The 14,537-nt window shown below is 32.4% G+C and overlaps 1 protein-coding gene across 1 annotated transcript; it reads left to right on the plus strand.

The window, feature by feature from the left end:
• Nucleotides 1–424: 424 nt before the first annotated feature.
• Nucleotides 425–13,073, plus strand: LOC141677507 (uncharacterized). Its single transcript, XM_074483477.1, has 13 exons — nucleotides 425–585; nucleotides 682–743; nucleotides 831–893; nucleotides 1,303–1,378; nucleotides 4,251–4,321; nucleotides 5,689–5,790; nucleotides 6,682–6,771; nucleotides 7,236–7,310; nucleotides 7,583–7,615; nucleotides 8,139–8,216; nucleotides 8,571–8,642; nucleotides 9,518–9,621; nucleotides 12,772–13,073. The coding sequence occupies exons 1-13, from the start codon at nucleotides 531–533 to the stop codon at nucleotides 12,791–12,793; spliced, it is 903 nt and encodes a 300-aa protein (XP_074339578.1). The 5' UTR covers nucleotides 425–530; the 3' UTR covers nucleotides 12,794–13,073.
• The last annotated feature ends 1,464 nt before the right edge of the window (nucleotides 13,074–14,537 follow it).

A 14,537-nucleotide genomic window follows, 5' to 3' on the forward strand; every position in this document is an offset into this window, starting at 1 on the left:
GTAGCATGAGTGTAAAAAAAAACCTAACGTTAGTGTACTTTTGAAAGAAAAGAGGGTGACCAACGCTCCTTCATGTAGTGTTTTGTCCTATTTCCAAAACGTTACACAATATCATGTTATAAAGTGATATTTTGAGACATAATTCTGAGAAGAAGTGACATTTTGGACATTATTAAAATAGTGACATTCTATTTTTTAAAATTAAAATCAAACCGCATTGGTAGTGTTTGATTTGACTGCGATTTCGAATTTTAAAAAAACCGCAAAATCATGTTTCCCGTTTGATTTTCGACTCAAACCGAACCAAAACGCACGCATTCCTAGATAGTACATATTCTCCTGTTAAAAAAAACTTAAAACGATTAATTGAATGGTAAAAATTCGAATTAAAATGAATGAATGGTAATATAATAATTGGGCAAGTTGTTAAATAAAATTGACCAGGTAGGAACACATAGTTGAGACGAGAGAGAGAGTCAGAGAGAGAGAGAGAGGAGGGTTTGCTGAACACAGCACAGCAAACAGGCGAAATGGCGATGCAAGCTGGTATGGGGATTTCTAAGATTATCATTTTAGTTGGAGCAGGTACTGTATTATATATATATATATATTCATTTTATATAATTTCATTTTGTTTGAATAATCATGTTTACTCATATTGTGTAATTGAATATGGTTCAGGCTACACCAGTACCGTTCTTTTCAACAACGGTAAATTATCTGATATTTTGGGTGATCTCCAGGTACTTTATCTTTTTCGAAATTTCGTGTTTTCAGTTATTTCTTTTTTTAATTTCATTTCAGTCCGTGATATTTGATTTTGTTGGCAGTCGCTTGTCAAAGGATATGAAAACAATGGGGAAGATGGTGAATCTGATGCCATTGCTACACAGGTTTTTTTCATGTTGGGAACACCTGAATTATTGGTTGTTTTTTAATTGCGCCTAGTTTTTTGTGTTCATTAGTGGAAATTAGTATTGTTTACGATTTCTCTGTAATTCGTAGTTAGTGGTGTAAAGTTTCCTCTTTTTTTAGCAATTCCGGGATATTTGCTTAGAGGTCTATTTTCATGAGAATTTCTCAAATTAAATTATGTTTTTAAACAAACTACTACTGGATTGAACTCCAATGTGTGTGTGTGTGTATATTGGCATGTGTGCTAGACATGTTACATTTGCTTATTTGCCAGCCTTATTTTGGTATTATTCAATTGGACCTTGTAGGTTATAGCTTATATGTCAAGAAATATGAGAATACTGCCCTAGACCTGTAAATTTTATTAGTTCTGGTTGCTTGATTTAGGTTCGTCGCTTGGCAATGGAAGTCCGACAACTGGCATCCGCAAGACAAATTACTATACTGAATGGAAGCTCTGGCGGTTTGTCTTCTTGAACCTGAGAAATTTTATCGATAATATAAATCACTAGTCATTTTCCTCCGAAAGTTCAGTTGACAAAATTATTGACACACTTGTGCTCACACAAACATTTTGAGATGTCATTGACAATTTAGGTCAGCATAAACTAAATCTTTAAACCACCCGATTCCGTAAAACTATGTTAACTTCTCTTTCTTTCCTCCCAAATTCCATCTCGCACAAATATTTACAAAATTTTAATTTAAATACGTTGATTTTTTTAAAATATTTCATTCTCTTCTTTACTCTACATCTCTCACAATCTACAATATTCTTTTCTTCAAATTGCAGACCATCTGTATGTTATCACTCGTCATAAGTCCTGCATGTTGTGCTATTTATTGACCCTAAGCTTGTCCAGTAGAGAAAATAATTAATTGTTTAAATGGCTTATGATGTCTGAATGTAGACAACATCTAGTTGCTTGCGGGTGAGCTTCCATAGTAGGGAAAGATTAGTTGAGACACTTGAGGTTGTGTGATCTTTCATATGCTGGTAAAGTGATCAATAACAGCTACTAATAATGTTGGCCATTTCAAACATTTCTGGTTAGATAGTAGGGGGAAGACTTTTCTCCTTATTTCATTGAGGTCAATAGTCCAGAGGCACTGAATATTAGCCAACGATAAGTGGGGATGCCTAAGTTCCCATCGAGTTCAATAAGTTCTGATTTCTGAGATAATTTTAACATGTGACATGGTTAGATTATGTTAGAGATTCGTAGATGAAAGACAGTAACAGTAACCCTTATGCAGTACAGTAGATCAGAACGTATTACTATCCTTGTGGTCTAAATCCGTTCTATTATCCGAAGTAAAATTAATGACTATTTAAATCTAGAAGTTGCATCACTTTGCTTATGTCATTAACATCCTCAAGTGGGAACATACACATCAGTTGCCTATACCTTACAATTTTTGTATATATACATGCCTAGCCAGCGAAATTTGAATTCTTGCTGATCAAACCTAACATTCTGATGTAATTTTGTATTGGTATGTATATATACGTGAAGGAATATTTAAACAAAACCATTCTGAAACTGAATAATACGCCATCCAAATTAGGAATAGCGAGGTTATGGCCATTTTACGTTGGTCTGATTTACAAAGAGGTATTATACTTAAAAAAGTTACATATCGAAGATTGCAAGGAAAAATAATGAGGCGACAGATAGTTTCTGCCCGTCAAAAGTTGTGAACATGATTAATGATTTGGTGAAAATGTCACATGTTCTCTGTTTTGAGCGTGGGGATTAAGATGAAGCTGTGATAGCTCTTAACAAACATTATCCTTATTTCTTCTCCCTCTATCATCTACAGGCATCTCTCCCCATGACCGTACAACCATAAGTTTGATAATCCAACATCTATCCCTCTTTAGTTCTCTACTAATACCTCAACAACATAAATCTATTAACAAGTTATTCTCTGTCTCTGCCGTCCAGCAAGGACAGGCAATTGGCGCTGACTCCTACCAATAAATAAATTGCGACTGCAGTATGTAATTGATGTAAAGAAAGATTGGGTTGTGCTTTGTTTCCTGGAAAGTAAGAACATAAGTGATTGGGGAATCAAGAAACAAGGATACAGTTCAATGCTAAAACAAGTATATGATCATCAATTTCAAAACTTCAAATGACTCGTTTCCAACAATGTTGGTTGTTAAATTTAAGACCGGTTCAGGTTGTTATTCACCTAGATATATACTGTGTTAGGGAGTTGTGAGTATAAATGCCATGTCAAGTGAAGTAAAAATCATGAGTTTGTGTCAACTAATGTTCCAAATAAGAATAACTAATTTGAGGCCATTTAATACACAAAACAAATGGAACTTCAAGAAAAAAGGATGTAGGATCTAGTGGCAGGTTTAGAAAAACTTTAATAGCATAAGAACCCGTTTTCAGGTTTTTACGTTTAAAACTTTTTAAAAATATTAATCTTAATACTGATCCAAGATTATGTGTTTGCCATCCTGTACCACTGAAAAAATGATTCTCATTCATAATTTTCTATTATATCCAAGTAAAAATTGTGCAAGGGACTTGTGAGTTGTGATTACAAGTTGATTTATGTGACTGAGACTAGAGGGTAAAGAGAACAAGTTGTCTTTCCATGCTAAACTTTTTGATGTACTTCTAATGATATCCCATATAAGTTTCATCCTTTTATTTACGGCTGGACTTCTACCATAACACTTCAACAAAAGTATTGGTTCAAAACTCCACCTTTATATATATATGAATACAGTAAACTTTTGTTACATCTATATTTTCTTGTAACGGTTACTTGAAAGAAGCTGAACCTTCACTGTCTTGTGTGTAAAATGAAATAGTAAAAATCTTCAAAAAAATTGACTTAAAGAGAAATTTATACTTTGAATTTTAAAAGATTACTTTATCGGCCAGAGGTTTTGATTGGTTATATCAAATATAAACATGTTTATAGGATACGATTATATTGAAGAGCTTTTGAGTGAAAAATTAATTATCTATAAGCATGAAAAAGTAGAATTAGGATGTACGTCATGTACGTGGGATATATGATCTGTTGGGTAATTATTTTACAGCATGAAAAGTAGAATTAGGATTTGCGTCATGTATGTGAGATATATGATGTTATAATAAGTGCTTTTATAGTTGCCATAAAGTAACCGTTTTTAAGGCTAGCTTTTAGAATATATCCTCCTCCGCATTTACATGTGTAAGTGTCTGCATGGATGTACAGATATTGTGCTAAAAGTCTTCTGATGTTTGTCATGCTTCATATAGATTATTTTTTTTCTGTCTAGCATGTAAATCTTTTTCTTAAAATATTATGAATGACAAAACCAGGTAAAGTAACCTCCCTTGTAGTACCAGTTGCTGCTGTTGGAGCTTTGGGTTATGGATACATGTGGTGGAAGGTATGGTATTATTTCTTTTCCCCTAAACTTTTAGTATTACCTCCTCTAGGTGGTGCCTAGATATCTTCTCTTAAATATTACTAATTAAATGATATAACTACTTGCTTAAAAAAGCATGTTTAAGAAAAAATGCGTTCAGGATTCAGGGATAGCCTGGTGGCATATGCTCATTGGCATTTTTATCAAACGTGTAGCATGGGCAAAAACTCTTGGAGCATATTGTAGACAAGTAAATATACATATATTATGGTATAATGTATAACATAAGAATTGTAAACAAAACTTTCATAAATGATAAAATAGCCAAATTCTTTGTTTAGACTTTAGCACATAGTTTCAAAGTGTAAAATAATTTAATGTCAAAGTAACAAAGAAATTAATAAATAATTCATTGATCTTCATCGTCAGCTATGATTAGATTCACAAAATCATCTTCTTCACTGTTGTAATTGGATTTTCATCAAATTTAGCTTCATCTCCTTCCTCTTTCTCAGTGACATTGTCAATCAAACATCTTTTAGATGATGATATTGAAGAAGCGTCCTCCCGAGGATCCAGGATCCCTCCGAGGCATGCGACATATATATAATATATATATTGCTGAAGGATACAACTTGTGTAATACAATCTTTCTACTTAGTAATATTGAAAAGCCTTCCAGCGTCCAAAACAAGTAAGGATGTCGGATTGTGAACATACCACCAGCTGCCTTGTTATTAGCAGCAGTGTCCATAACAACTTGAACAACATGTTTTGTCCCAATCGTCTCCCCATACTTGGATATGAACTTAAAACAACATTTCACCAGTTTTTTGCTACAGCATAGGCATCAACTGAGTCAATAAAAAACTAGCTCGAGGAGTGTTCACTATGAAATTGATGAGACTCTGTGGCTTCTTATCTTCCCAATCATCATACATAAATAGATAATAGAGTACTACCCACTGTACTTCATAAGATTTCATCAGTTACTGTGTCTCCTAATTTCGTCTTTCGACGAGGGAACTATAACTTCATAATAGCTAGGTGGCTTCATTCCCAGTCCAAAATTCAAACTGCCCGAAGCTTAACATGTACATTTAATCTAGGATGATTGACAACATGCAGAAGAATTCCTACATTATTATACATTTATCTTGCAAATGCCTTGGAAGCTCTTTTTCTTGACTACTGGATTGTTGAAGTTTACCCTTACGTATTCTAACTTGTGTATAGGTGCTATAAGCTACCTCTCATTAAGTTGAGCGACTTTGCTGCGTAATAGTTCAACAATTGTGAAAATAACAGAATTAAAGAGATTTTTTTAACATTTTTGGACTTGCTTGTGCAAGGCTAATGTATTTTTAATATCCTCTTTCCTTTCTTAGGGTCTCTCTTTCTCAGACCTCATGTATGTGACCAAGCAGAGTATGTCAAATGCCGTCTCAAACTTGACCAAGCACTTGGAGCATGTGTCGGACGTCCTTGCTGTGCGTTCTATATACCGGCTGCATATCTTTCCTATTATATTTCTTGCAAATGCTTGGTCTTTTCTGGGAATTATTTCCATACGTTTTTGTTGAATTTCTGGCCTTCTTAAATTATTGATGCTACCTTTGTTTTGCTGCAGGATAGTATAATTTTTAACCCAGTAATTCTAGTAAAACAACTGCAGCATTCTTTAGGCTTGATGCTGTCACTTGTAGGCCTATAATATGTAATTAGTTTTCAGTTGTAGCCTTGAGGTGAAAAACCTGGCCAAAAATTATATTACGATACATAAAATTTCTCATTGCTTGTTATACTTAATTTAAGCAGTTAACCGTCTTGGATATCCAGTTCATGTGAATTACTCCATTATAGTAAAAATATTCATTAAAATTTGTCGAAATATCTCACCCAGTTACTACATTATTTGTTTTCTTCTTTTGAAGTTGCCTTACTACATAATGAACTACTCTCATTGCCTCGTAAGTTAATTCACTCATATATCTAGTGACTAAACCTCTCTTTTTGTTACTCGTCACTCCTTTTTATTTTCTAACTCAATCACATTTTCACCCTCAATTATACTCGCAAGTCACTTTCATTTTAATACTAGAGAAAGAAGTCAACTGAATTGAAAGGAGTGAATTTAACATTTATGAATATCATATATTGGAAGTCTTTTTTAATTGCCTGGAAATCGTCGCATTTTTCGATATTTGAATCAGTTGATTTTTTTGATGGCTAAAATGGCATTTCTAGTAGTATAAGGAATGTACCTTGTGTAATTGTGTCATCAGTGGCAGATGTGTGTTGCATTATAATTTTCTTCTGCATAATGTAAAAGCTAGAATCTTCTATAGCTACGAAATTTTGATATTTATTATTGGATTCAGGAAACAAAAAGGCATTTGACACAGCGTATTGAAAACTTGGATGGGAAAGTCGATGAGCAAATAGAAATTTCAAAGTTAATAAAAAATGAGGTAAATTCCTTGGATCCGGGCATAATTTTTTTGCGTTGATGCATTCATGAGTTATCTCTACAGGATAATGATAACTTGTCTGAACACAATCAAATGTGCTAGTTACATGTTCTGTAAAATTAGAACAAAGAAAGGAATTGCATTGTAATTTGAACACAATGTTGAAGCACTCTGAGTTTGTTTCCGGAACAGAAAAACTGATGGGTTTAGAGATATAAATTTGAGAGAACAGAGATACATAATAGGTGAGAATTGAAGAGAATACTGGTGCGATTATATTCAATCATAATAAACTAATATAACAGAGGCTTATAATATCTGCAGATAATTAATTCAACTTAATTTACATAAGCTAATACTCTTCTTCTACTCGTACAATATTTTAATGGTACCAAAAAACCAGTACTCGTGTAATTACACCGGTGTACTAAGGATCCTGACAGTTTGTTAAATCTGTGAAACAGGTATCTGATGTTCGTGCTGACCTTTCTGACATGGGTTATGACTTGAATACAATACATGCAATGGTTTCTGGTTTGGTAAGCACTTATGTGAAGTATTCTTAATAGTAGTAAAAGACGGTGTGGAACTACCAGCTAGAAAATAATTGGAGAGAATATAAAGATCTTGCAACTTGGTATTAATGCATGTAGTGTTTATGGCTGTTGAGGTTATTGTCATTGAAATGAAATGCCTTCAGAATTGTAGTTTTCATTTTTGTTATTTATCGAACATTTACTCTCGACCATATTTTAGTTCTTTTGCTTTTCCTTGGTTTACCTCATTTCCCTTTATTATAATGGCTTTGCAGGATGGAAAGATTCTGACGCTGGAAAGGAAGCAGGTAAAACTACTTTCCATTATACTTGTCTATTATGTCATTGTCCCTTGCTGAATATACTTGTGAAGTATGTTTAATCGTATCTTTACAAATACATCTTTTGTCTCCGGGCCCGGGGAATTGACTGTCTCTTTTTCTTCTCCTGTCCTACCTTCCCCGTGTTAATTCCTACATAGTATTCTAGGTGCTTCTTTCGCCACATATTTTTTTAAACAAAAAAATAAAGAGTAGCCAAATTCATTATAATAGTAATTTGCAGACCATATTTGGCATGCAATGGTTGGTAGTATCATTTTCACATTTTCGATTAAGTCTTAAGATAGAAACGTACTTTAGATGATAATTTCATTAGTTGGAGTATTAATCTGCAGTAATTTCCATTGTACTTTGGTCACAACAATACTTTTATTTATATATAAATGCAAACTTAAGTAACAGATCAAGGGTTTATCCCAAGGCACTTAACTATTGTATATCACTTTTTAGTGCTGTTTTATTGAAACTTCTTATTCAATTGTTGTATCAGGATCTTGCAAATAAAGGCATCTTATACCTTGTGAATTTTGTTGATGGGAAAAGGACACGCTCTCCTGAATTATTGCAGGTTTGTATACTTTCATTTTTCACTGATCTGTTGTACTGTTCTTCTGAACGCATGCTGGTTTGTATTTTGTTAAATGCCAAATCTGCGTCCACGATTATTGTGGTTGTCATAAACGTAGTTAATTCTATACTACATTTGTTTTCCGGTTATACTTTATAACTCCATTATCATTGTGCAAAAATTCATCTTTGACTCTTATTTTGTTATTATGTTTGTACTTCTCTTTCTGATCAATTTTAAACCAACATCTTCACCTAACATGTCATTTTAACTTCACTCCTGTCTTATCTTGGTTATCACCTTCTTAAATGGTTATTGATATGTAAATTTATTGATCTTCCTGTTTGCTATTAGGTGCAGGAACAACTTAAGCTCTCTGGCAAGGCCCAAGGTCTCCTAACAGCTTCCGAAGAATCAAGTCTAAAGGTCTTCTTCACACATTTTATTCTGACAAGTGTTAATAATCATATAATTTCACCTATTTTAGCTGTGACTTATTTCTTGCATGTATTCCTGTAGCATTACTTTTTGAATTAAATATGTTCAAAGCTTTTTGAATTAAATATGTTACCAATATTCCTAGCAACAAGCTGAATTGAATATGATAATCAAAGGACATTGTAAGCTCATATGATTTAATAAATGTTCAAGGAGGTTTCACCATATTAGGAAAAAGGGAACTAGATAGAGTAGATTCTTATGTATACAAATCTTTCCATATGAACTAGATAAGAAGACGAAAGCCAATATCAATAGGAACCTCTTCGATGAACCTTCCTTAGAGCAGCAAAGCTTCAGTATTACATTGAGAAGGCAAAACAATTACAAGTTCTTCCAATTTCATCCCTTTTTATGCTTCCTTACATCTTCTATTAAGCTAACAATACTTCACTAGTTGCATTTTCTATCTCCTTTGACCAAAACAAAAATAAAATTCTTTAGCATTTCTTCTCCAAATTATTAGAGATTATTTCCTTTTCTTAAATTGCCACTTATTTACCAAATACCAACAATCGACATCATGCAAATAATCATTGATTCTTACTGATTAAGTATCGTGTTGTAGAAATTAAAGTCACAGGCTCATGGAAAAACATATATTATATTGTGATGATTAATATACTACTGCAAGAACTTATAAGGTTCTGGTTTTAGCCTGATGATTCTCAAAATGGTAGATGAATCATGATTTGACATCATATTCACAGTTTCACACTTAAGACATGATAAAACGAGCATCTGTGGATTTTTATGTCGCGCTTCAAATCAATTTAATCGTGGCTTGTGTAACCATGTTTCAGGGTCTAAAGGAACTTACAGAACCTTTGCTATCTGAAAATTCCAAAGGCTTCAAAAATAATGGTAGTGTTGAGAACTTGGCTGATGCACGAAGAAGATTAGTGAGGTATGACTGATAATTTTTTCCCATATGCTACCAGATCGTTACCATTATGTGCTTCGTAAAGTCCCATTATTTACGTGGTCTAATAGCTTCTGAATTTTTCATATGTCGGGTCCAAAATTTCTGCAGAGGATGTGCTCGTACAAGTTTTTTAAATGAGTAGATCCAGGCCTGTATGCAAACCCATATTTTTTTGGGATCCACTATTTTAATTGAAATGACTTTAGTCGAGCTCTATTCAAATACGAGACAGACTGAAGTTCCACATCTAAGTTAAGGCATGAGCGACTTTATCCAAGTTGAATTTAGCAAAAAAAGAAGAGAATTTGGCCAAGTTGAGCCCAAATATGATGTTTAGCCTAATATCATAGATGTATAACGATTCTCTTCAACACTCTGTTAATAAATGAGCTCAGGCCTAATGATTGTGGCTCAACCTGCTGTTGATTAAAAGCTTTAATGGACAAGTCTAAATTAGTGATTACAGAAACCAAATTTGAATAGACCCGGTGATTCAGAGGACTTCTTTTCCTTCTTGAATCTTCTCTACCGGAAAACGCTTACCGCTTTACTCTCAGAATCCAACTGAAATTGTATTTGTTTTTCTTTCTTAAGTAGCTGCATCCCACCTTTTCCTCTCTGATCTAGATTTCTCATCTTCATTCCTCATAGTTTTATCATTTCTGCCTCCTAATTGTCCACTTTGATAAATTGCTTTTCGGGTCAATAAATGCTTATGGGCTGTAATGGCCTTGTTACAACGTGCTCATGAATTTCATTGGGGATTAAAAAAGAGAGAGAACGGAGACAGAAGTCCAAAAATTCTCTTTTTGTGGTAATGATTTTTTATTTGGGGTATTGGGATATGGGGGGAGTGATGAAGAGAGTATATATATATATATATATATATATACATATGTATATGTATATATATTGTTTCCAGAACTTTCTTCCTGAAAGTGGACCATGGCAGGAAGGGAATATGAAAATTAGCTTATTGTCCTTTTCGTAATTTTATTATTCCCATTTAATCTTTCTAACTAGATTAGTTCCTAGGCGATGCCCGGTTATATTATACTCCCTCCATCCCGACCAATTTTTTAAATTTGGTTTGGGTAAGGAGGTCAAGAAATATGTATAAAGTAGTGAAAATGAGAAAGAAGAGTGGGTGAAGTTGTGGGACCTATTGATTTTTAATGTATAAATGGGAGATAGTTGAGTAAAAGTAGTGTGAAAAAGAAGGAAAAGTGGGAAAGTGGTGAGACCCATTTACTATTTGCGGTAGGTTTTGAAATGTAAAGAATTGGATGGGACACCAAAAAGGAAAGTGTAAAGAAATGGTTGAGACGGAGGGGGTAATTGTTTTTTAAAAAGTTATTTTGAAATAGTTCACATAGTTTGCAGGCTATTACGTGAGCCCGTGAGTTTACCCGGTGCGCATCCGAAAGATAACGGTTGCGGGTTCCCTACGATAAAAATATATATAAAAAAATAGTTTAATTTGAATAATATATATTAATACAATATTTTTATTACATACTAATGAAAATTGAATAAAATATAAATATAAAAACTTAAAAAATGACATTATCCAAATTACAAATATTGATTATTAACTTTTTATTAAATACAAAAATATAATAATTAATATTTGTGTAACTAAAATTAATTTTAAATAAGATAAAATTAGTGAAGAAAATGAAACTATTAAAAGTTATTAATTAAAGAATATAAATTGAGAAAGAAAGAGAATGAGAAATGGGTAAGATAGAGAATTAGTGGAGATAATAAATGAAAGAGAGAGAGATTGAAGATAAATTAAATGAGAGAATTGTTAGTGGAGGATGACATTAGCAAAATTAATAAGAGCTTGACAGATAAATTTGATGATGTAAGCTTAAAGGAGAGTTTGACACATAAGTTAGGATGATGTCTTTGTTTTAGTATAATGCAGACTAGATTAGTTCCTGGCCCGATGCCCGGTTATATTATTATTATTTTTGAAATAGCTTAATTTGAATTATATATATTAATATAATATTTTTAATACATAATAACGAGAGTAGAATAAAATTACAAATACAGAAACTCAAAAAATAATATTACCCAAACTACAAATATTAATTATCAACTTTTTATTAAATATTAAAATATAATAATGAATATTGGTGTAATTAAAGTAATTTTGAATAAGATAATCTCATCTAATAATAGGTAATGTTACAATTACATAGGTTCACATAAACACGTGGGAAAATTTATGGATATCAATTCGGGATATCTAGCATTTTCTAATTATTTATGTACATATGCATGGCTATCCTTTCGTGTTAAAGTTGGAATTAAAGGTGATGCTTGTTTTACAAAAAAAGGAAAAAGAAATAGGTGATGCTTGCTGATTGAAGTAGCTTAGGTTCAAAAAAACACTTCAGGTATGGAACATAGTAAGCTTGTTCTCACTATTCCCATTCCCAGGAGTCCGAGATACTGTTCCGGTTGATTCCGGTTCATTCTGAAATTTCATTTTAAAATGAATGAATTTCACTTGATGTTCAATTCATTACATTCATTTCTTTCTTGTCATCATCGTTGTCATCCTCGAAGTCCAGAAGTTCAATTCTCGCTCACCCTCAAGATTTGTTAAAACGGTTACTGAAAAAAATGAAACTATTAAAAATTATAAATTTAAGAATATAAAAATGAGGAAGAAAGAGAATGAAAAATGGGTAAGAGAGAAATGAGAAATGGGTAGGAGGGATAATTAGTGGAAGTAATAAATGAAAGAGAAAGATTGATGATAAATTAAATGAGGCAGTTGTTAGTGGAATATGATATTAGCAAAATTAATAAGAGCTTGACACATAAGATTTGATGTTGATGATGTAAGCGCTTAGAGGAGAGTTTGACACATAAGTTAAGATATGTCAGCTGTATTTTGTTGCTTGAAAAAACACCACAAGTTAAAAGACCTTTTATCTTAGGTATTGCCCCAAAAAAGTTGTGGGCTTGTAGCTGGGAACTTCTTCCTAGATCTGTTCCCAGCGGCCCTATGTACTGTCCTTGAAAAAATCAATTAATATCGTTGGATGCTAGCTTTGGCTTTACATATGTATAAACTATTGCTTACATTTTCCATTGTTTGGCCTAACACAGGACATCTACAACCAAGTACTAATTATATAAAAGAAGGCCTTATCAAATGTTCGCACCACAACAGAAGCTGTTTCCTCATTAAAGGAAGAAGTTTGGGAGTTTATAATATATGTACTTCTGGTGATATAACTTTCTAAAATTAGGAGATTGATGCATATGCTGAACATGCATGGATAATCAAGTATAGTTCCAGATTTCCGCGGCAATGCCTCTCAACTCCAGTGTTCCAAACCAAAGTATATAAAATATTTATTTGTCGATATAACAACTTTTGTAATGCCTATAATTTTTAGTAGTGTGTATATCTTTGTTCTTTTTAGCGGGTACGAATTACTAGCAATAAAATTGAGAGTAGCATGAAAAAGAAAATATAGTAGAACCTCGATAAATGAATACTTTTGGGACAAAAAAAATATTCATTTGGCGAGATTATTTATTTATCGATTAATGAATATAATATTTATTTATCGATAAATGAATAATAATTCATTTAGATGATATTTTTAGACTTTTTTTAGCAAACTGTTTTTGCCACCGTAAAATTCGATCAGAAGAAGTTGACGTTCCTCAAGTAGAAGATGGTCAGCGAGATCCAAGATTTAACTAAACTCCTTTCTAAATTGAACTATAGAAATGTGATGAATGTTAAATATCTTCTGAACTATCCTGAAGAGAATAATGCGGTTATGGATTCTCCTACGGACGAAGAAATTATTTAAGTTGTACTAAATGATGAGGCAAATGATCCCGAACCCGATGATAGCATCATTATACCACAAGTATCCTCAATAAAAGCTTTTCAAGCTATTGTCACTATAAAAAACTACCGGCTGCAACATAAACAAAATATTCCAGAAGTGGTGCATGCTTTACACAAAATCAAGGATCAGATGCATTTTGGGGAGGAAAGAAACAATCAACTTTGGAGGTATTTTTCGAAAAAATATGACTTATTAATGTGTTTGAAAATTAGTCATTGAATGAAATGTATTCATGATATATTATATAAATAAAAATATATTATTTGAAATATAATGATTATTCATTTATATTTATATAGGGCCTATAAAGACTTCATTTGTATTTATTCGTTAATACATTAAGCGAAATTATTCGTTAAGCCCATTGGACCAAGTTTGGACCGAAAAAATTTATTCATTAGACAAAATTATTCATTTATCGAGGTTCTACTGTATTCAGCTTTTCTATTTTCTGGTTCCTTTACATCCAGGTTTTTAGTCTATAGGTTTAAAAAGTAGTTAAATGACCCAAGAAATAGGTTAAATGAAAGATCATATTTTCTAAAAACCTATTTGATTAAGATAATTGAGAAAACATATTTTTTTATATTATATAAGCACTAATTAAAATTATATATTCCATATAGGCATGTAGGTAAATTAGAAAAATTGACAGAAATAACCTATTTTTAAAGGTTTGGGATATTCTATATGTATCATCGTTAAATTGGTTTTCCCTGATGGTACCATCAATTTACTAGCTTTTACCCGATTAATTTATTCATTTATACGTGTGATAACCTTATATATTTATTTTTTTCACTTCGGATACCCCATATTAAGTACAGTTAAACCTCGATAAATAAATACGCTTGAGACCGAGAAATTTTATTCATTTAGCGAGATTATTCATTTATCGAGGTTAAAAATACATTGTCTCTATTATGTTGGGACCATATGTTGGGACCGGGAAAAATTATTCATTTGACGAGATTATTCGTTTATCGAATATGTATTTATCGAGGT

Source organism: Apium graveolens, chromosome 8, assembly GCF_009905375.1.
Source record: "Apium graveolens cultivar Ventura chromosome 8, ASM990537v1, whole genome shotgun sequence".
Taxonomy (NCBI): domain Eukaryota; kingdom Viridiplantae; phylum Streptophyta; class Magnoliopsida; order Apiales; family Apiaceae; genus Apium; species Apium graveolens.

What these genes read in the sequence shown, in the direction of transcription:
- LOC141677507 (XM_074483477.1), top strand. Translation starts at nt 531, where the DNA reads ATGGCGATGCAAGCTGGTATGGGGATTTCTAAGATTATCATTTTAGTT. An exon ending in TATCATTTTAGTTGGAGCAG is followed by an intron (nt 586 to 681) that starts GTACTGTATTAT and finishes AATATGGTTCAG; the next exon opens with GCTACACCAGTACCGTTCTT. An exon ending in GCACGAAGAAGATTAGTGAG is followed by an intron (nt 9,622 to 12,771) that starts GTATGACTGATA and finishes GGCCTAACACAG; the next exon opens with GACATCTACAACCAAGTACT.